General features: G+C 38.1%; 2 protein-coding genes and 1 long non-coding RNA gene across 8 annotated transcripts in view; 2 read left to right on the forward strand and 1 right to left on the reverse strand.

The window, feature by feature from the left end:
• bdh2 (3-hydroxybutyrate dehydrogenase, type 2) overlaps positions 1–9,233 on the forward strand; it is a 12,493-nt gene extending 3,260 nt beyond the window's left edge. Inside the window, exons 1-10 of one of the 3 annotated variants that reach the window (XM_024289856.2) lie at positions 873–992; positions 1,896–1,986; positions 2,431–2,509; positions 3,571–3,667; positions 3,952–4,060; positions 4,214–4,274; positions 6,000–6,113; positions 6,224–6,282; positions 8,335–8,427; positions 8,512–9,233. In XM_024289856.2, the coding sequence (XP_024145624.1) occupies positions 922–992; positions 1,896–1,986; positions 2,431–2,509; positions 3,571–3,667; positions 3,952–4,060; positions 4,214–4,274; positions 6,000–6,113; positions 6,224–6,282; positions 8,335–8,427; positions 8,512–8,565 (828 nt within the window). In that variant the 5' untranslated portion in view covers positions 873–921 and the 3' untranslated portion in view covers positions 8,566–9,233. Of the gene's footprint in view, positions 1–872; positions 1,033–1,895; positions 1,987–2,430; positions 2,510–3,570; positions 3,668–3,951; positions 4,061–4,213; positions 4,275–5,999; positions 6,114–6,223; positions 6,283–8,334; positions 8,428–8,511 lie in introns of those variants that run through there. The other 2 variants (XM_024289859.2, XM_024289858.2) reach the window with 2 other exon arrangements.
• On the reverse strand, positions 73–906 carry LOC112157229. The gene is made up of 2 exons (XR_002921109.2): positions 650–906; positions 73–184 (listed from the first exon to the last, which is right to left on the reverse strand). It is a non-coding gene; the product is annotated as an uncharacterized LOC112157229 (long non-coding RNA).
• Positions 9,234–10,296: 1,063 nt separating the features above from the next.
• Positions 10,297–21,468, forward strand: si:dkey-162b23.4 (sodium/hydrogen exchanger 9B2). Of its 4 annotated transcripts, none has more exons than XM_024289852.2 (13): positions 10,297–11,080; positions 11,832–12,092; positions 12,391–12,592; positions 12,796–12,966; positions 13,447–13,589; positions 13,677–13,804; positions 14,768–14,943; positions 16,103–16,209; positions 16,375–16,524; positions 16,603–16,711; positions 18,617–18,753; positions 18,835–19,057; positions 19,353–21,468. In XM_024289852.2, the coding sequence occupies exons 2-13, from the start codon at positions 11,958–11,960 to the stop codon at positions 19,412–19,414; spliced, it is 1,743 nt and encodes a 580-aa protein (XP_024145620.1). In that variant the 5' UTR covers positions 10,297–11,080; positions 11,832–11,957; the 3' UTR covers positions 19,415–21,468. The 4 variants fall into 4 exon arrangements, with proteins under 4 accessions (XP_024145620.1, XP_024145619.1, XP_024145623.1 ...); XM_024289851.2 differs by having other exon boundaries at positions 10,297–10,608; XM_024289855.2 differs by having other exon boundaries at positions 10,298–10,608; positions 18,835–19,018.
• The last annotated feature ends 858 nt before the right edge of the window (positions 21,469–22,326 follow it).

Here is a 22,326-nt window from a genome sequence, read left to right on the forward strand (position 1 = left end):
TAAAAAGAAATACTCTTCAAATCTTGTGTCACATGATATTTTCTTTACAGTATTTTGGACTAACAATACTTACAGAGGATTCCATCCATCGTGTCATATTCAGGATCCTAAAGGTCTTCACAGGCTGAGCAGATATCATCCTCCTTCACTATGAGGACGGTTTTTTGTCCAGGACATATTCCATCTAAAAACAGAGAATTTCATGTGTTTATCATATTTATCATAGAGAAAATAATTTAACATTTAGATTAAATGGTAATTACTAACTAAAGGAAATGTTATTTCTCCTGCCTCAGCAAATATGAAACCATCAACAACATTTACTGTGACAGAACAGAAATGTGTCTGTAGAACTTTTAGATTTTACACAACTACAACATTTTTACTAACATGTTTTCATTTGCTCTTGATTCACAAATATTTCAATCATTAAATATAAAAAAAAAAATAACACAATTTTAATCCTCATTTCTTCTTATGTCCTCCATGATCATCAGGAAAATTCTACAAGTAAATACTAAAACCTACAAAACACGTTTTGGGGTCTTTATGTAAACAAATATGATAACGTTGTATTTATGAAATGTATGAACTGTTTAAATTAGCAACGAAGCACAAATATCAAGGACTTAAACTAAGTCGTATTTACCTTTCAGTTTGTAACTGCATGTCATCCTTTGAACGTGGTGACTCTGTTGAAGGAGGTGATCCGTTACTGAGAGATGAATGGATGTTTTTGGAATATGGTTTATGGAATAGTAGCGACTGTGGCGATCAGCTGTTAAATATACAGTTGTCGGATCTCTGTTTCGGCTACCTGATCACCCAACTGTCGGAAATCAAATCCAGCTGACGCAAATCAAATCCAAAACTCTCCACCGTCGCAAAGTTTGGCGGCCAAGAGGAAGTGACGTAACATACATGCGCGCTATTAGGGCGTGGTTAGGGAAAGGGGATCGGGGACTGACAGTGATTGCTGTGCAGCCAAAAAAGTGAGTTCTCACCAAATGCCTGTGGTTTCGACCGAGCTGGGTTCGTTTTTCTTCGTGTCAATTCTTTGATATATTGATAAAATAATAAAATTAACATTTCTAGTTTGTAATTAAAAGTCGTCTTTGATGTTATGCAACCACTGGAAACAGAAATGCCTTGCTGTCCGTCTCAAAGGCCGTGCAGGAACAGCTGCATGTTCGGTGCAAGTCTTTTATTTTGCTTAAACGCAACTTTTAGCGAACTTGTTCTAATGGGTAGGCTTTTTCGCGCTAACTAAAAAATAGAGTATTTTCGAACGTCTTCAAAATGTGTAAACGTGATATGAACATTTGGTCTGATGTTTGTAGCGTGTGTGTCTGGTTTTCAAAATAAAAGCCTCATGTGGTGAAGCTTTATTTTCTACTTGAAGAAAGGATGAAAAAAGGTCTGACAGGCTAAATAAATGTTTAATAAGTTAAAAATATTGTTCTTATTAACTTTACCCGTAATAAAAAATGCAGTTTAATAAAAGATTAACAGCATGATACTTTAAAACAGTCCCTTAATGTTTTGTAATTCTATATGATTTATAAATGCTATGAGTTGAACTATAATCTCTTCAGCAGATATTAAAAAATACAGAGTCATATATTTCTGATTAGTGTGGAAACTACTGGCCGTCTGGCCTTGTTTTTCTTTCTGTTTGTTCCATGCTTGAGGTATTGTTTAATAAACAGTTTTTGTCCTGTAATATTTAATGATTTTAAATGTTTATCTTTTTGCTCTTCAGTTGTAAACATTTGACGTCATCATCCACAGACTTCTCAACAAAAGCTGTGTGGAAAGCTAATGAACAAGCAGAGTTTTGTGTTCATCATCATAATGATCTTGTGATCAATACCTCATTTTCGCCTGTTTTACAGCCAGCGTGAAAGGTGCACCATGGGTCGTCTGGATGGGAAAGTGATAGTACTGTCTGCTGCTGCGCAGGGAATTGGACGTGCTGCAGCAATTGTGAGTAGACATGTCTTAAAAACTTTGTTGTAACAAATATTACTAAGTCACAAGTTGGAGACTCATGAATAGTTTGATCTGCATTATATATTCTTTGTGTACATATTGTTTAATTATCATGTAAGATGTACTTTTTACTCAATTATTTTCTTACAAGCTATTATTTTGAAAAGCTGCCCTTACTCACATATATTAATTTTTATTGACTGTATCTTATCCCTGCCTTAGTTAGGGGATTTACTAATTGGCCTCTGCATAATTTTATTTGATTTGAATAGATGGAATTGGCATATGTATTATTACTTCTTTAAATAGCCAAAAAAGTTGTTAATAATCGTCAAGACAGGTAAAAAATGAGCTTTGCTTAATCAAAACGAAGCAAAGAAGCTGTGTTTGTCGTGACACAAGTAGATGTTTGTAACTGACTCAACCTTTGTAAATCAGGCTTTTGCAAAGGAAGGAGCTCAAGTCACTGCAACAGACATAAATGGAGAGAAGCTCAAGGAGCTGGATGGTATTCAAGGTAAGATGGAGAGTGGTCTGCTGCTGCCATCTGCTGGATACCTGGAGGCTCAAGCCCTGTAAAATGCCTACTGCTCTGTTTTTTTTAATTAGTGCAAACAGGACATTAGGACTCTTTTGAAACACATCCTCTAATTAAAGACATATGACTTTGTTTGGATTTGAGAGTTTGTAGCTTTCAAACAATAGTCCATTTACCAGATCAAAGTTAAACGGTCGGACTATTATTTCCTAGTTTTTGTCTTGTGACAAATTTGAAAAAAATGTACTCAAATTATAACTTTTATAGCAAAAATAATCTTGAAAATCTTGATTTACAGGCATACTTTACCCTCTCGAGCAACATTTTTTTAGATGGAAAGTAGTTGTGTTTTAACTCAAGAGGAAGTCCATATAATCCAGTTAAGCACAAATACTTTAGTTCCTAAATTGTAAAGCTGACTCTAGAGGAATCTGAGCATCACCAGCCCTAAACCTCACCCTACGTCATTGGTCTGAAGCAATCATAAAGTCTAAAATATTTGATGTATTGCTGACTAAAGTCTACCACCAATAAATGAACCAAAATACTGCTACTGTCAGGAAATGCACCTTGCTTGATTCAGGTAATGTCAGAAAGCTACAGAAGCCTAAAAAGGACAGAGTCTTGAGTTTTATCCCGCACCTCTCAGGCATCATTCTATAACCATACAGACGGCCTGGTCCCTTCATGTGGTCACTGATAAAACCAAAACATAGTTTTTGACCAAGAACATCAGCATAATCTCTGCCTGAGTTAGACCACGAGTGAATTGATCAATTATATATTCAGCAGTCTTTCTGGTGTTCGACATTTTCTCTCTTTTGTATTGCTGTCTTAGTACAGTAAAGGGAGAGATGGACACTACAGTATATTCTTTGTTGTCCCCATAAAACTAAATTTGTTTTGTGGTGATAACAAGATAGTAGATGTCATGATGTCCTTTTTTGCTTTCGTAGAAAGCCTCGCTTATAGAAGATGATTTACAGACTGTGCCTTGGATCCATTTTGTGATTAAAATCTGTTTTTCTTCCTGTTTTTAGGAATCCGAACCAAAGTGGTGGACGTAACTAAGAAGGACCAAGTGGAAGCTTTGGCTAAAGAGCATGATCATGTGGATGTGTTGTTCAATGTTGCAGGGTGTGTGTTCCTCTCTCCTCTCAGAACAACTTATTTATTCCTGTAAACTGTCGCCTCTCTTGTTTACGTTTCTGCTTAATCGCCATTCCAAAGTCCTGGCATCAAAGGGTTAAACCTCAGCCTGAGCCGCGGTCAATCCCTTTAAAGGACTACTGCCTCCTTTGATGCTTTAGTAAAGCACAGAGCAGAGACGGGTTTCATTCTTCTCAATTGTATTTTCTACCATGGTGTTATCTCGCCCGCTCCAGTGATGACGTGCACTAAATCTTTAAATGTCGGTACAGGTTTGTGCACCACGGCAGCATCTTGAACTGCGAGGAGGCCGACTGGGACTTCACTATGAATGTCAATGTGCGGAGCATGTATCTCATGTGCAAGGCTTTCCTGCCAAAGGTGGCTAACCCTAACCCTCTTTACTCTACACCTGACAAAAAAACACCCATTTAGACAGCTTTCAAAGCTGTGCTCATTCTTTGTTTGTTAATATTAACTCCTATAGCAAATTAAGTCAGTCACTTTCATATTTTGTCTTTTATGTCTCTATAGATGTTGGAAAAGAAATCGGGAAACATTATTAACATGTCTTCAGTTGCTTCAAGCATAAAAGGTAAAAATATTCCCCTGTATTTTTGGTACTTTGTGGTACATTTTGAAATTCGCTCTGCAAAAAAATATGACAAAAGTTTATTAGTTTATTCCATTAGGGCAGGCAAAAACATCCATATGTACCGTATTTTTCGGACTATAAGTCGCACCGGAGTATAAGTCGCAGGGGCCAAAAAATGCATAATGAAGAAGAAAAAACCATATATAAGTCGCACCGGAGTATAAGTCGCATTTTTTTCAAGTAATTTATTTTAAAAACTGGTTGAAAAAAACGACATTACATCATCCAGGAAGGGAAGTTATAACATTCATAAGAGAACAGAGAACAGGCGGAATATTTGTCAACATATATTCACATATTAGCGTCATGAAGAAACGAAAAGGTGTAGCATTTATATAACATAACAGTTTTATTTAACTATAGCCTAAAGAACTCATCAATTTTGTACCTTTACTGCAATTGATTGCACGCAATCTCACTCCATATCACTAAATCCCTTAAATTCTTCGTCCTCAGTGTTACTTCTGAATAACTCCGCTAGAGGAAGACGAAGCGGAGGTTCCACTTCTTCGCGGCTGTCTTCAGTATCGGAATCCGCTCCAGTTCCAATTATTCCAGCCTTTCTGAATTCAGACAGGATGGTCTCTGTTGTCACTGAAGCCCATGCTTGGTTGATCCATTCGATGACTTGCAGAGAAGTGGCATGGCGCATTCTACCGGTTTTCAGCTGCAAATTTCCCTACTTGCATCTTGTAGTCTGCAGCATATGATTTTCTTTTGGGGGGAATTTATCTTTAGTCTTCTCCGTTTTCCTAATAAGCTAACGTTTACTGTTTAACTCGCTAATTATTAAGGAGTATCAGATATGGCAGCTAGAGAAGCCTAGAGTGCCCTCTTGTGGCTGTCTGTGAAATTACCAGATTTTTTTTTTTCACAAATATACAGTAATTGCATAGATCACCACAAGAGGGAACTCTAGATTTACGGTCGATATCTCATTTAATTAAAAATGCGTATATAACACGCACTGGAGTATAAGTCGCAGGGACATTCAATCTATGAAATAAACCGCGACTTATAGTCCGGAAAATACGGTAGATTATGATTTTGTAGTTTCATGTTGACCAATAATGACAGTTTTTTTTCTTGTTTTTATATATTATAAGTGTTGGGATGAAAACATACCTCTTTAGGTCTTCCTAAAATAGTTAACGAGCAAATTGGTTTTCTTGCAAATTTTGACAAAATTTTAAGCTTGTTGTTTGCAGCTGAAATACTTAAAAAATGAAAAAGTGTCCTTTTACCATCAACAAGATGCATAAATATTTTTTCTTTAAAGACCCACCTCTATGAAAATTGTATTTTTGGTGTTTTTTGACACATAGATTCATATACGTCTTTGTTTTCCTCGTCTGAGCTGCTATCTGGCTCATAACTGTACGGCTTGATAGCTCTAACATTTCTCAGCATATTTGTTGTTTGGACAATTTTAGGTTTGGGGTGTTAGCGGCTGTAAGCTAGCAGGAGAGCATGTAAAAACAGCACAATCTTTATTAAAATTTCACTGGAAACACATTTAAAATACATTAAAAGATGATCTGGGTTGGACGTTAAACTTATAAAAATATTCTCATTTTGTTTGATAGTTTTATTGTATTGTACGTGTAATCAAAAAACTTCTTCCCATGCTAGTTTGCAAGTGACAGTTGTTCCCTCTGACTGCAGGTGTGGTGAACCGTTTTGTGTACAGCACATCGAAGGCCGCTGTAATAGGACTCACCAAATCAATAGCAGCAGATTTCATTGAGCAAGGCATCCGCTGCAATTGTATTTGTCCTGGTAAGTCTTCACCACTGACAACAGTGGGTCTTCAGTCTGAGCAATCGAAACAATTATTCTTTGTCAAAGAACATTCCCTGACCATCTTTTTTTTTTTTTAATCACCTCAGGAACTGTTGATACTCCGTCCCTCAGGGGCAGGATCCAGGCTCAACCTGACCCAGAAAAGGTACAGTAAAACCTGGTTAAAAAAAAAAAAAGTATTCAAACATGATCAAAATCATCGTAAACACATTGATACACATTTCAGTTTCTTTCCCTTGAAAAAGACATCTGCTGATCTTAATGGGACTTTTATGGTTAAATCAGTGGCGGGCCGTGCATTTCCCACCTAGGCCTTCAGTAGTGCTCCATCTGAATCAATCCAACCCTCATTAACTATTTTATGGCAATAAAACTTCTAGTGCAGGTACAACTCCCACACACACACACACCAAAAGCATCAACAATAACCTGATAAAATTTGAATATTATGTAGGGAGACAGCAAAATTTTACTCACCAAAAATCCAGATTATTTAAACACAAAATCCATCCTTTCTATCCTCAAGAAGATTTCAATCACTCTGTCGTGCAGAATCCGTGCGTTTGCAGATGGAAAGTGTTCCGTGGCTGTGATAAGCTGGAAAAGGCTGCATGCGGGAAATGTTCTGGTATTCCTGAAGCTTCTTGTGGTCCAGGATGGAGACAAACATCAGTTTTTGTGATCGATCAAGGTCTGTGTCTGGAAAATAATATTGTCGGTAGTGCGCGCAAGGATTTTGCGCTGCACGCGGCGTGGTGCGTTCAGGGGCCTCGTAGATTTCAGCTTCACTCCCGCTCAACGAGTCACAGAACTCCTTTACCCGTGCCAGACAAAACTGTGCCACAACTTTACCCAGACATTCATTTTCCACCAAAAATCAGACGATGAGACGCTTTCCACTGGTAACATCTTCAAACCTGACACGCCGCTCCTCGGCACCTGTGTCCATCACATAACGCAGAACCAGAGCGAGCTGCGAGCTGTCCAATCACAGCTCGTGAAAATGATGACGTTTCTGTGTGCCTTCTAGCTGGCCTAGCACGTGGTCTCCTCCAAATCTGATTGGTTGAAGCAACAGTTTGGTCGACAATTATTGTATGCTACAGGGCCCGCAGAACAGATTGTGAAGGCCTCCGGGCAGATTTCTTTGACCCTAGCAACAAATGGTGCTGCAATGTGATTGGTTAATGCTTAAATAGGAAAATACACGTCTGGAAGCAGCGCAGCCAGGGAGACAGCAATGAAAGGACGAAGACAGAGCATTTGGAATTATAGAATACGTATTCATGGAAATAAATAATAATTAATATCAGTCTGTGATTCAGATATTTTTAGGCCAGCAGAGAAGGCCTTGCAGGCCCTGACGGCCCGCCACTGGGTTAAATATTAGTTGAAACAAAATAATTAAATGGAAAAATTGTATTTATATTGCTCATTAAGCAAACTTGTATTGTTTCAAATTAACACATTTTAAAGTTTTTCATGGACAAAAAAGAAAAAAAAAATCACACAGGATTAAAGATTTAAGCTCCTGGCTGTGACACAGCTTCTCTACAAGATGTTCATAAAACAGTTTGAACACTGACTAAGAAATATCTACAGTATATCAATTAAAGTTTTACAAACAATAAAATAATCTATGAAAAAAATATGCTTCATGCAACATCATTCCCTTTATTAATCGAGTTAACATAAACCTCATTATAAAAATGTATGTTAAAGTCTTTATTTTGCTAAAACTTTCTTCCCATTTTGCCTGCTCTTGGTCATTTCTAAAATATGAGAGTGAAAACAGCAACTTGAACTCAGCCTAAGCTTTTTAGGTTTTTATAGTACTAATAAATGTGTGCATCTTTTTATATAAAAACTGTGGTTAAAGAGTGACATTTTCCTTATCTTACCAGCAACTCTTTCCAACTATGTATACCTAGATAGTGAACCATTGAAGGGCAACGGTCAAAAACGGACAAAGGGTAACTGTGTGTTTGGCATTTAAGGACCTGCTTCAAAGAACATTGTGTTTTTAACATGTTCTTGTGGCATTTTTCTAATAATGGCGGAGATAATTAGACCAAAATGGCATAATCGTAATCAAAAGACCAATGAAAACGCCTTTACAATGGATCAAAAGAGATTGGAGTGGGACTTTAATGAATTTCCTGAAATGTGTAAATGCTAAATGTTTAATTCTTTGTAGGCATATAAGGATTTCATGGCCAGACAGAAAACAGGCAGAATGTGTACAGCTGAAGAAGTGGCACACCTCTGTGTGTACCTGGCCTCGGACGAGGTGAGAACTTCCTTATTATTCCTCATGATTAGCTAGTTCTGACAGAATTCTCCAGCAGTTGACATGCATTTCTATTTTCTACAGTCAGCCTACGTGACTGGGAATGAGCACATCATTGATGGAGGATGGAGTCTATGAAACTGTCATAAGAAGATTCTATACTGTAGAATTCAAGCTTAAAATAAAGCTCCACAGCTTAACGGTGATTGTTATGCAGTCAGTGATGGGAGTATCGATACAAAGGTATTGAAATATATGTGATTTTTGGTAGTGACTACTCAATTTAAGTATTGATTACTAATGAATATATGAGAAAATAAAAGTGCATGTGTCCTTTCTAGAAATTGTTAGTGTGTTACTCCAGTGTTTTGTGCAGAAACAGCCTCCAGCCCACAACATATTAAACTGCTCCATCAGCCATGTGACCACAGGTTCCCTTATGCTTTGGTCACAAAAACAACCAATCGAGGCATTGAGAAAATCTTCAAGATTTCTTGCCGTCGCCCAATTTGTTTTGAAAATGGTTGGCGTGGTCATGATTGTACATGGCGGCAGCCAGTCACTTTTAGCACAAGGGTTATAGGATTAAAGTTGTTACCTAGCCAGTTTTAGATAGTATTTGTTCATAGAATGCCTGCCCGATTTCGTTATGGCGTCATCCCCGTCTGTCATTTGACTGCCACAGCGCAACTTCAAAACGTGCCCAGGCGGCCTCTGACCGATGTCGGCTTTTAGTGAAAAATTGACGTAAAATTTGAACTTTTTCTTAAAATGTCTGCAGACACCTGCAGAATTTGCTAAAAAAACAAAAAAAAATCTTGTATTTAGGTCGCCAAGCGGTGGCATTTTGGGGATATGTGACCATAGCCTTAGCATGGCATGAGCACCTGACTTTAGAAAGTCTGGCTTTATATTTTTAACTTTGCACATTTAACCCTTTAACACCTGAGCTGTTGCCCGTGATGCCTAAATAACACACTTTTTGACATACGATAACGTGTTAACCATTTACGCGACCAACATAATTCCAGTGGATTTGCAAGCAACTCCAGGCCTCCAGGGCCTAAATGATTTCCAGATATCCAAGCCCTACTCATTATGACTGATTACCTGGTTCAGGTGTGTCCAACCAATTAGAAAATGCCAGAGCAGGATATGTTGGAAAACATGCAGAAATGCGGCCCTCGAGGCCTGGAGTTGCCTAAATGAAATATCAACACTGGAGCTATACAGCTCTGGTGTTAAAGGGTTAAATTTGTTACCTGGCCAGTTTTAGGTAGTATTCGTTTAACCCTCGTGCTCTCAGATGACCCAATTTTTAAAGTAAACATCCTTAGGATAGCACAAGTACAGAAGCCATAAAATGCCTGCCCTACTTTTTTTTTTTTAATTGTTTCCTCATAATAACGAGATTTTATCTTGCTATCACGAGAAAACAAACTTTGTTTTCTGGCGAAAATGAGAAAATAACTTGTTATAATGAGAGGAAAAAGTTTGTTATCTCTTTATAACGAGTTATTATCTTGTTTTATCGAGAAAACGATTAAAAAAAATAGTGGAAGGCATTTTTCGGCATCCGTATGCAAGGGTTACAGGATAACAAATAATATGCTTGAGGGGGAATAAAATCACCATTAAGACATTACCAGCACAATTACCATTGTATTTTATGCAAAAAAAAAAATATTGTTATCTCAAAGGTGTGGTATCGTCCATCACTATATGCTGTTTATTTAGTGTGAAATTACTTAAATAATGAAATACACTCCAAATTGTGTGTAATAATCTGCCATATGATTAAAACTAATAATAATAATAATAAATGTCTGGAAAAATGTGTCTGTTTTGGTTGGGTCCCGTCTAAAACAATATTTATTTACACTATACTGTTATGGAAAAAGGAAATATGTTAGAATCTGGTAGATTTCAAATGATAATGATCACAGTAAGTTGTAAATAACGGGTTAAAGTGGCTTTAGTTTTCACCTGTTGCCCCCTCACCTTTTTACACTCCCACCTTTACTGGTGCGCACGCGGGGGGGAGCAGTGAGGGCGGATCGTGTTTCCAACACTAATCTGCCTCATCCCTCCTCTCTAACGCCAGCTGGTGTGTGTTGAGAAGCACCAGCAGACGAGCCGCAGGTGACACTTCACGTCCTGTGATGCTATTTACGAAACGAGGTGAGCTATTCTCCTTTTTATTGGGTTTCCTGCCCGGCTCTTAATATGGCACGAGCCAGCTCACATTTGGGAAAGGGGGGTCGAGTGGGAGTTGCTAAAGTGAAGTTAACGGAAGTGCTTGCAGCTGAGAGACCCCCCCTCTCCTCCCTGACTAATGTGGACTTTTCAGTGACAAATCAGTTTAAGTTTAGCTAGCTTTATTCGCAATTTGGTATAAAAATATATATATTTAAGGAGCATTTTTTGTTTATTTTAAACTCTCGAAAGATTTAAAACATGGCGGACTTACTATACTTGTATGTTATTTATCAAAAGGGCAAATTATGTGAGTCTAAACCAACACCGCTATTAGCTAACGCTAGCTAAACAGATTGTCCGATAATGGATTTAGGGGACGCGGTGCTTTTCTTTGATGTGTCACGTGATGTACGATACTACATCCACATCATTCCGCCTCGCCGGGTAACTCATGGTTAGTTTGGCACTAACTGGAACTTCCAGTGCTAGTTCGGTACCATATGCTACTTGCATTTTAACACTGTAGCCTAATCTCTTGCTAACCAAAATGTGCCATATGGTGGAGCTGTAAGTATTGATTAGTGTGGTTTGCTCACAATTGGATTAGCCGGCGTCTGTTGCCATTCAAAACATTGTAGTAGAGTTACTTCAACTTGCATTACATATACACAAACAACCCGATATTTATAAATAGTTTTGCTCATAAAACTTTACCAGCTAAGAGCCCCAAATGCATGGGAAGGATTCTTTAGAATGAAAGCAAAAAATAGATTCTTTTGTGGATTTCCTTTCTAATGGAGTGGGATTAGGGGTGTCTCTTCAATTATTTTGTATTGCATAAAATAAAAAAATGGACCTCTTAAGTCCATGCATGGATGAAGGTTAAAAATGAAGAAGAGGAGATCTGCTTTATTGTACATCTGCTGTTATATCATCTGTATAAACACTTAACAGGGGGGCTTTTTATTTGTGTAAAAATCTTTGTTATTTACATTTTATTATTAGCATATGTTGGTTTGATAGTGCTTTAAAAGTGTGATTAGTGATTTAGTGAATATCTGACTTGTTTACTCTTTATTTAAACCAATTTTTATCATTAAGCTTTTCTGTTTAATTTATTATTTTAGCTGTATTTGGTGCAAATCTAAAAAAAATAATAATGGTGATTTCCCTCATTTTAATACAAACCAATTTAATTTCAAAAGGAGGCTCAGTCCACAGCCTGACGTTCTGGAGAGAAGGAATGAAGTAAGCACTGATGGCCCACACCATCTCCACGTTTCTACTGTGAAAAAGGACCAAAGGAAATAGAAAGGCAATCACTTTCAGCCATGGAGGACACCCAGCAGAAGGCCGCCCCTGTGGAACCCAGCCCTCCACACAGCCCGGCTCCCAGTCCACTGCCGAGTCCAGCACGCAGCCCGATGCTCGACAGAATCACTTTACCTACTGCAAACCACGTAGAGGTATCGTCTTCATGTTGTGAAGTGTTCAATTTTGTTAAATATTTTTAACTTAATGAATATATATAACAAAAAGTTAAATATTGTATTTTCTTTAGCTGTAATTGGAAATGAATCCAGAATGCTGGTTAAGTTAGAGCTCTTATTACCTGTTATTATTAGGAAACTGAACATTTCAAGGTTTAGATTTGATCAAAATGACAGAAAATTTCTCCTCAGTACAGAAAAAGTATTAGAACACTTAGCCACACTTTGCCCAGTATGTTAATTTTATTTATTTATTTTTTTCTTTCTTTAAAAGCACCTAAACGTTAACCAGATCCAGGTGGTGGTCCGGCGCTGCTCAACTCCAAATGTAACGGAGGAGACCACCTATTTCATTCCTCGCAACCCAGTCGTGGACGCCGGGACCAACACGGACCCACCCGTGGTCTGTTGCCCTTTGCTCCGCAAGTTTTGCCCATGCCCGCCCAGAGGCCTGCTCGCCTCTCTGATTACCAAAGGTGAGCAAGTTCGTTTGCTTGTAATCTCATCTGTTTTTATTGCATCTACTTATCGCTTTATCTATTGAATTGTTCGTAGAACTGTTATGCAGGAATGTTTTTTTTTTATGGAGATGTATCTGTTGGTTTTACACCTTTTATCTCGATTGTCAATTATAATATTGTCAGTAAACTTTGAGTTATCGTCTTCTTTATCTCTTTAGTCCTTCTAGCAGCTGTGCTCTTCGGGGTGGTTTGGTCCATCACAGGAGAGGAATGTCTTCCAAAGGGAAACCTGTTTGGCATCACAGTCCTTTTCATCTGCGCAGTCGTTGGTGGCAAACTAGTCAGTCTCATCCGGCTGCCTAAACTACCACCATTTCCACCCCTCCTGGGTGAGTGAGAACAGTCTGCTTTGTTTTCATTTGATATGCTGATATGTTTTTATCTTATCTGTTTTATCAGGATAGAAACTCTTTCTTATCTGCCTGTACCTGTTAGTGTTATATCTTTTCATCTTGAATACATGCAGCATTTTGTAAACATTTTAGTTGGTCAGTGTATCAATTCAGATCTTTATTGTCTTACGAAACATTTTTCTGTAGATTCTAATTAAAACAGTTTCTTTTGTCACTATTATTATCTTTACTTCTACTTTGTAAAAAGTCCAATATTTGTAATTTACTTCAAGAATAACTTGATTGATCAAAGTTTGATGGTTCAGCTTTCGTGGCGATGCTGGAAGACGATCTCCTGTTGGGACACCCTGTGTTCAGAGGCCAGTGGGGGTTTCTCGTCTTTGTGTGAGAAACAGCTCTGTCGAATAAACAAAGGATCATCCTTTCTCCTTTTTCCATCTCTCTGCTGTGCTGCAGGTATGCTGCTGATGGGCTTATTGCTGAGAAACATTCCAATGGTAACAGACGCCATGCACATTGACTACAGGTGGTCTGGTTCCCTTAGGAACATCGCTCTGGCTGTTATCCTGGCCAGAGCTGGTCTGGGATTAGATCCTAAGGTATCAATACTTGACATTTTAATGCAGTTGCTTAAATAGGAGCTAATATATATTTAATTGTGTGTGTTTTCTTTTTTTATTTTTCAGGCTCTGAAGAAGTTGAAAGCTGTGTGTGTTCGAGTGGCAGCTGGCCCCTGCCTGATCGAGGCCTGCACCACAGCGCTGGTCTCTCACTTCCTCATGGGTTTACCCTGGGTGTGGGCCTTCATTCTTGGGTAGATATTTTTTCTGTTTTCTAGTACTTTGATTTTCCTTCTTTCTAATCTCTCATGTGTTTGTTTAAAAAAATAAAATAAATAACTCTTATTTTTAATTGATTTCTGCAAAGAGAGAAAGCAACCCAGCAATTTACCAAAGGTCCCTAATCTGTAACGTTAGCCAGCTTTAAAGTCTCGCTCTGATCATGTTTTGTAAAAGAGCTCAGAGTGGTCTTTTCATAGTTACTATGGCTTTTCAGCCCAAACAAAAAACCTGTTTCATTTTCTGGGGCATATTTTCTGCAGAGCGGCAGGAGTTCATTAGAAATTTGCCTCTGACCTGTGGAACCTTTGAGCACATCCCCATTTCCCATCATTCATCTCTTTACATTCTCTTCCCTCTAGCTTGCAGTCCCTTAAATTTCCAACCTAACATTAACGGTGCAACAAAAACGGTCTGCAATAATAAAGCCATTCGCCGTACAGTTTTGAGCCAGGCACCAGCTCAGACAAGAAAAATAAAGATGTGCATGGATCTGTTTGTCTACTAAACTGTTAATGTTGAGTATATGATTTAAAGTGCAGTTATATTTAGAGGCGGTGAATAAGCAGAAGATGGTATCAAAATAATGATTAAGATTTTTATGAGTGTACTTGACTATTTTTAAACTAATCGCAGAATTTTTATCAAAGTAATGTTTGACCCAAGAACAATTTTCATCTAGATTTTGAAGGTTTGACAGTTTTTGGTGTATTTAATAATTTCGGGTATCGGGAATTACTGGCAACCAAATAAAGGAAAAAAAATAAATAAGCAAAAAGCAGTTTGGTATGCTAACTGGACTGAGTTTTATGTTGAGGTCATAATTGCCCAACATCTTCAGACATGTTTACTGTTAAATTTTGCTTCCATGTGTAGGAAAAAAAATAAAAGCAAAGAGGAATAAGTAGTAAAAACAATCCAATCTGTCTTGTTTTCAGTTTTGTTCTGGGTGCTGTGAGTCCAGCCGTGGTGGTTCCCTCCATGCTGCTGCTGCAGAAAGAGGGTTACGGTGTGGAGAAAGGCATTCCCACTCTGTTGATGGCCGCTGGCAGCTTTGATGACATCCTTGCCATCACTGGGTTCACTACATGCTTAGGCATGGCCTTTGCTACAGGTGATGGACACTCTTTGGAATAAAACAAATCAAGCTTTTTGTTTTTGCATTTTATTTTTAATTCTTCAACTGTTGGAAACCCTGTAGTTTTTTTATTGTTCCAGCAGAGGGAGCAACTGAGCAGATGACTGAAAAGACACTAAGTTTTTGTTTGTTTGTAAAAGCTTTTTTTATTTTACAATGTTATTATAGTATGTTATTATACTGACTTAAAACGTCTTTTTTGCTGTTGAAATAATAGCTTTTCCTAATTAATAGCAATTAATCAGCCATAACTCTAGGTACGACTTAAAAACTCAGAAAAAAGGATACAAAATTGTAGCTGTCAGGGTCATTCTGAATATTTTTAGACATAAATAGGCTCATATGCTTGTTATTTCCCAGTAAACACTGGTTTTCCTTCAGCGGTTGTTTCTGCTAACAACCACTAGAGGGCACTGCACCTGAGTATAAGTACTTGCTACTGACAGTGACAGATGTCATCCAAAACAAACATGGAAGAGAATCTGATTGTTTTCCTCTTAAAGTTTGATATTTTTTCTTTTACAGATTAAAAGATTAGTATTATTGTATTTATTTTTTATTATTTTTGCTACTCTTTGCTTGTCAGATTTGTTCTGAAACGTCAAACTTTTCTCCCAAAAGTGCGACTTATACTCCAGGGCGACTTGTAGATGATTTTCTTCTATTGGATTTGATATTTTTTGCTCTTGCGACTTATATTCAGGTGCAACTTATACTCGAGAAAATACGGTATATATATTTTTACTTTGAATTTACCTCTCTTATTCAAATAATGTAAACGGACAGATAAACAAGTTTTCTACATTTTGTTCCATTTAATTTCCTTTCCAAAACAACTTATACAAGATCTTTATTTTTTGTTGTCATGGAAATTAAAGAAATTAATAAATTAGTATTTGTTTACTAGCTTTAACATGTGAAAGCTCTATGAATTTATTTACCACTGAATGGACAGAATAATGTTCTGTTCAGAGACACAAAGCCAATAATTTTTCTCAAACTAATGTAAAAATAGTCAACTTAACTCTATCTTTGAGGCTGCATTGGTTCCAGAGAAATGTATCTAATTAGGGTTCAATTTAACATGTTTAGGACAATTGATGGAATTATTGGTTTTCTCTCTTGATCTTATTAGGTTCCACGGGGTACAACCTCCTCCGGGGTGTTCTGGAAGTGACCGGCGGGACGGTGGCTGGAATTCTCCTCGGCTTCCTCATTCAGTACTTCCCAAGTGTGGACCAGGTGTGATTGTGTTAGAGCTCCTTTGAATTAGTGCAGCTTAGAGATGATCAACCATTCAGACTATGGTGGCTTACTGACCAGAATAATTCACTGACATAATGTTGATATTTTTCCATAGTTTTCCATCTGTTGAAATGTCGTGTCATTGTTGACTTTCTCTTGTAGAAATACGTGGTGATGAAGCGTTCCTTCTTGGTGTTGGGTCTGTCTGTCTTTGCTGTGTTTGGCAGTGATGTGGCAGGCTTTCCTGGCTCTGGGGGCCTTTGCACCCTGTTGTTGGCGTTCCTGGCTGGCCTCGGCTGGGGGGCAGAAAAGGTAACGGTTGTGAAGCGAGTGTTAGATAAATGGGTGTCTTTACTGCAGCGTTGATATGGACTTCTGTTTTGTCTTAAGGCACGTGTGGAGGAGGTTGTGGGGTGGGCTTGGGATGTCTTTCAGCCTCTGCTGTTTGGACTAATAGGAGCGGAAATTCGCCTCTCCGAATTAGAGGGACTCGCAGTCGGTAAGATTACTGAAAAAATCTTAAAAATCAGACGCAATTCCTGCTGCAGGGGTGTCCAGTTTCAACGTTAAAGACCCACTTCGATCATCTTTTGATCTATTGTGTGTTCCCAGTGCTCTTTTATTAGGATTGTACCGGTTCTGGTCAAAATAAACGTGTCGTCTTCTAGGAGATAGTTTCTGCAGAGTGGCGGGAGTTCATTTGAAGTTTGCCTCGGAGTTGTGGTTTAGACCAGTGACATGCAGTAACCCCGCCCCCATTGCTGAAAGCTTGGAGGCTGTTGCCCACCTAGTGAATTTTCTGCGTCACAAATATTTTATTTTTCATACAGCATTTTTTTTTGTTTGCTCACAATGATTTAAAAAATTAAAACTCCAAAATGTAATTTTGAGATTAATTTTCTTTGCCTTCCATCGTCAGAAAACTGCACAAGAACATTTTATAAACAACTCGCAGTGAGTGAATGTGCAGAAGTGATCAGAGGTCCTTTTTTTTAGCGTCAGTTGTGGCTAGCGGCATCACATTTCAGATATCACAATATCTCCAGAGTTTAAATATTTGAAATTTTGGTGAAGAGTTTGTGTCATTCAGAAACTCAACTTTACCCTGAGACGTGTTGATGATGTGATCAGCAGGTGGAGTCCAAAAGTTCCAACATGGAATAAAGTCTGATTGTTCTCCACCTGAACTTAAATGGTTAAGCCTTTCAAAGTCAACTGTAACCATATATTTGACCATATTTTACCTTTGGTACACAAGAACACATTTTTTTATGAAATATGAATCATTTTCACGCGCTCCTTTTCAGTAAGACGCCTCGATCTCTGAGGCACACCCCTATACTCTTGTGGGTATTTTATGATGTCAACCTAGAACCGACTTCAGCAGCGAGCCGCAGGAAATTAAGCGCAAGAGGAACCACTTCTTCTTAGAGCCGATGCTAAAATGAAAGCATTTTGCTGATCACCACCAGCTCCGTGGAGAAAATGGGTGGGTGTGTCGGCCTGGGGGAGATCCTGTACGAATCTTACCGGAAGAGTTGTGCATGTATGATCACGTTAACATGTATGAACGTGGGGACTCACTCGTTCTTTGAGATTAGGTGGACAGGTGCTCAGAGAGCAGAGTTGGAGAGGAACGCTCAGAGATGTCTGAATGGAGCAAAATACCACTTTGGCTGTGAGGAATTAACATTATAATACACTTAAAGTAAAAAAAAAGTTGATTTTTGCATGTCTGTTGGCCCTTTAATATTTTTATTATGTGGTCGCATGGTGGCAACAGTAAAAAGGTCCTTTAATTTCAATCTTTTTTTCCCCCCTCGAACTAATGCAGAATAGCCACAAGTTTTCAAACTGGGTCACAGAGAGACGGAAATATGGCTGAAAACGGCCATCTTTCAGACACAGCTACTACAGTTGGTGGTGAACCTCACCGTACTGGTAGAAGCTCTGATTGATCTCACAAACCCAGACATGGCAACGTGATTACTGATGCTTTTATTGAACTCGTCAAAATAAATAGACTTTTATCTCTCAACATCATCTGTTTCCTCAATAATGGATATTTGAGCTAAAAACTTTTGACGGTAGCCCCTCCCACACAGCATAAACTGGATTTTGATGCACGTCTAAATCACAGTTTGGTGTGAACAGCAATAAAATAACAATTTCATACAAAATGATTAAAGTACATAAACTAATTTGTGTAATTTTCTACTTCTTTATCACATTCTTGCAGTAGTAAAATCCTTTTCACTACTGACCCTCATCCTGAAATAGCAAACTAATTTGCCTGTTGGTTTTGAGTTTTAATGTAGTACAACACTTTTTTTTTCTTTTTTTAGCAATAAATCCCCATTTTCTTGCTTTTGTGACTCTGATGTATTTCTTTTTGTCTTTGCAGGTTTCGGTTTAGCTTCTTTACTCATTGCTCTTCTGGTTCGAGTTCTTTTCACCTACGTCTGTGTGCTGTTTGCGGGATTCAACACTCGAGAAAAGGTCTTCATAGCACTAGCATGGATGCCCAAAGCAACCGTGCAGGTCGGGCCCGGTTTCCATACAGTTTGTAATAATCTGAAATTCTCTCAGATGATTCACTGGTTTCATTCTCGTCTTCACCAGGCAGCTGTAGGCTCCAAAGCTTTAGACATGGCCAGAGTAAACGGTGACTCACAGCAGATCAAGAACGGCATGGACGTGCTGACCGTGGCTGTGCTCGCCATTCTCATCACAGCTCCTATAGGAGCTCTTATTATAGGCCTCTGCGGGCCTCGCCTGCTGCAAAAACCAAAGATGGCCGACTGTGGTGAGCGAGTCAAACCCAATTTGTCCACGTTTTTTTTAGGTGGGTAAAGGTCAACACTGAAAAATGAAAAGTGCCACCACTGCTTTTTGTGATTTCCCTCCAGTTGGTTAGTTTGTGTCGTGTGTCCCTCCTTTCTGATCCTTTACCGACCTAAATTCCAGCCTGGTCCACACAAACAAGGATTTGCATAGTTATAGACACTTTCACTTTCACCTGCACAGTTTCAGCTGAAAGCCCCAGCTTGTCTTCCTGCTTCTCCATCACTTACTTTTCTTTGCATCAATATCTTAGATCCTAAACAACTTGTGATTAAATTTCTCTTTTTTTTGTTTAGGAACTGAGGCAGGAGGAGACGATGACGGTGAAACTCCAGTCACGTTTGAGAGTACACTCTAACCCCATCTGCTGTTCCCACCTCAGACGTTTGAGCTGCTCTTTAGCCACCAAGTGGCTCGCCGTGGGTCAGCTCCTGATGTTTAAATCCGTCCCGTATTTATAGCCTCTGGTGGTTTCCCGGCCCCACGTTCTAAACAAAGACTGTGTGTGTCTGTTCTGTCCTGCTGAGTGAATCTTTTAAAACAAGATATTTGACTCAGACAGGAAACATTTATCCAGGGTTCTGTTGTGAGGTTCCCAAAGAGCTTAAACGTTTAGAAACATGGATTGTTTATACAGTTCTACACTGAATCCAGCATTTGTTTTCTGTTGATTTTAATAGTTGGACTAGAAAGGAGAAAGGGTGTAGAAACAAACTGCTGTTTTACTCTAGTAACAGACACACTGGGGTGAACGTGGGTCTTTGAATGTGCTTATAACCTATGGTGTTCACACTGGACAAGCAGGGAGGGGCTTCTTCTTCTTTTTCTACTGTTAACTAGAACTTGTCTGCCACCTAAAATTTGGAAGAGGCTTGGTACAAAATATTAAAGTGATGTAAATCTTATGAATCTCCAGGATTTATCTTTCACAGCTCTTTTCTGAAAGACTTGAAGTCATGTAATTTATTCTGGGCAGAAATGGCAATTATTCATTCGTCGTCTGTGATCAGTTTTCAAACAGTTGGCACTTCCGTAAGTTAAAGGGGACATCATATGCGCCACTACTGAATCTTAGTCACTGATTGGTCAAAGTTTGACCTGGTTTAATTTTCACTCACTAACCATGCATTTCATATGTACAACCAGAAATTAGTCATGGAAATTTGCATCAGTGCAAGTTTTGAACACGCAAAAGGCGCATTTACATAGACATTTCATCAGAAGTGGTCGCTTGAACATGTGTTGCCGACGGAGGTGTGAACACACTGAAACCACTTCTGTCTTTTTCTGGGGTTTTGTGCAGTCCTCATTTAAAGCAATACCGTTTTTATTTATGTGAATGTGATAGTTAAGCATGTTTGTGATAAGTATGTTTTTATATGGTGATGACTGAATTATATAATTTACAATAACAACCACATTTTTTTACTGCACTACACTTGGGTTAATATAAAATGCTAAAGGAAATGCCAAGAGACAGACATGCACATTCTATGCTTTGTTCTTTACGTTAATCTATTCAGTGTTGCTTTCAGAAGAGAACAATTGTTTTATTTTATCACTGTATACCTTTAAGAATGTATAGATCCATGCAGTGTTATGTTTGTGTCTTTAATTTGTTTAAATTAATATATGTGTTAGAGAATGATACATTTAGTAGGTTTTTTTGTACCAATATTTTATCTTTTTTTGTACCACAGCTAAAGTTCTTATTGCAAATATAAACCAAAACACTTTGTACAAATGGAACTTGCATTGATTGTTTTATTACACTGAATTTATGGCTTTACGTGTTGATCTGTCGTTAAGATGCTGCAAAAAATAATAATTGGGACTTAACAACAAGATTAAGTATTGATGCTACTTTTAAAGAAGCTCAATTATATTATGGATCATATTTGACCAATAGTTTTTTTTAAGTCCAGCCAGTGTTAACTTACAGCTGGGAGAATTTAGATTGCGTTTTTACAAATGGTTTTCACCTGTTAAGTCTCAATCCTGTGCTACCAATCTAGTATTTCAAAACGTAGATGCCACAAAAGATTATGGTAATGTAGCAAATTTTTGACCACAGAATGTGCTATCCATTTATGTACTTTCTTAAAACATTTAAAATGATGTACAAACTACTAATTTGTGTTTTTATTTAGCCCCATTATTGTTGCTTCCATTGACTGTATATATAACTGAACAGAGTAGGTTTCCACGATATGGATGTCGCCATGTTGGAGCCAGATGTCAGTGATTGGTTTGAGTCAACGTTTCAAGAGAAACTACTATCGCCTATAAGGAGTGAGCTTGTTGAAGTTCACACCTCTTCCACTGAAAACGGCTCAAGAGACTCTGTCAAACGTTTGAGGTGAGGGCCAGTGGACATCGGATTGGTCAGTTTATAACTTGGGAAAAAAAAAATCATTAAAAAAGATGAGATTAACAAGATGTTAAGAAAAATGCTAGAATCGTTTTTAGAATGGAATTTTATAATAAACCATCCACATTTTCATCATCAGAACACAGTGGGTTCATAAATTGTAAGGGGGTGTCTGGGAAAAATCAATTTGGCAATATATCACGATATTTTGTTTGGTGATACTAGTATTGATTAAAAATGCTGACAATACAATATTTGTTAATTATTTAATGTGTCCTTCAGCATCTTACTTTTATTTTCCACCTAAACCCCCGACCGCTAGTTGGCAGCACAGCTGAGCCTCTTTCAGCAGCTCCACCCCGCAACCAAAACAAGATCTAATGAGAGCCAGATTGTGTTAAATGTTTAGTCAGCCTCACAGTTTTTGTTATGAGTCATGCTCTACTTGGTTTTTACTAGGATGGGTACCAAACCGAAACTCTGTGCCCCGTTGCTGCCAGTAAAAGTATAAAGTTGCAGCGCTTAATTTTGTGATCATCACATAAAAAGAATTTTACAATTTTATTACAAAAGAAAGATACATTAATATTCTGGTTGAGTTTTTGTCACGTATCGTATTGTGAGACCCATATTTGGATATCTATGGTATCGCCAGGTTCTAGCCAATACTCATCCCAAACAGACCTCGTAAAATGTTCGTATTTATACGATTTTCATTTTGTGAAATTGGTGGCATCATAATCATAGTTTAAAAAAAAAAAAGTAGTGAGCATGGTGTCTGAATTTCCTTTAAAATCCAGGGCACAAGATCGTTTTTTAGTAGTTAAGAGATTAGGGTGGAAATTCAGACATAGCCTTTGGCTTCTTGGAGCCAGCAGGTACTTCCAATTTAGAACATT

Source organism: Oryzias melastigma, linkage group LG1 (genome assembly GCF_002922805.2).
Source record: "Oryzias melastigma strain HK-1 linkage group LG1, ASM292280v2, whole genome shotgun sequence".
Taxonomy (NCBI): Eukaryota; Metazoa; Chordata; class Actinopteri; order Beloniformes; family Adrianichthyidae; genus Oryzias; species Oryzias melastigma.

Excerpts from the sequence above, each read along its gene's own strand:
- si:dkey-162b23.4 (XM_024289852.2), top strand. The coding sequence starts at position 11,958 with ATGGAGGACACCCAGCAGAAGGCCGCCCCTGTGGAACCCAGCCCTCCA. Across the intron at positions 14,944-16,102 it reads AGGCATGGCCTTTGCTACAG|GTTCCACGGGGTACAACCTC; the intron begins GTGATGGACACT and ends TGATCTTATTAG. Across the intron at positions 16,712-18,616 it reads ATTAGAGGGACTCGCAGTCG|GTTTCGGTTTAGCTTCTTTA; the intron begins GTAAGATTACTG and ends TTGTCTTTGCAG.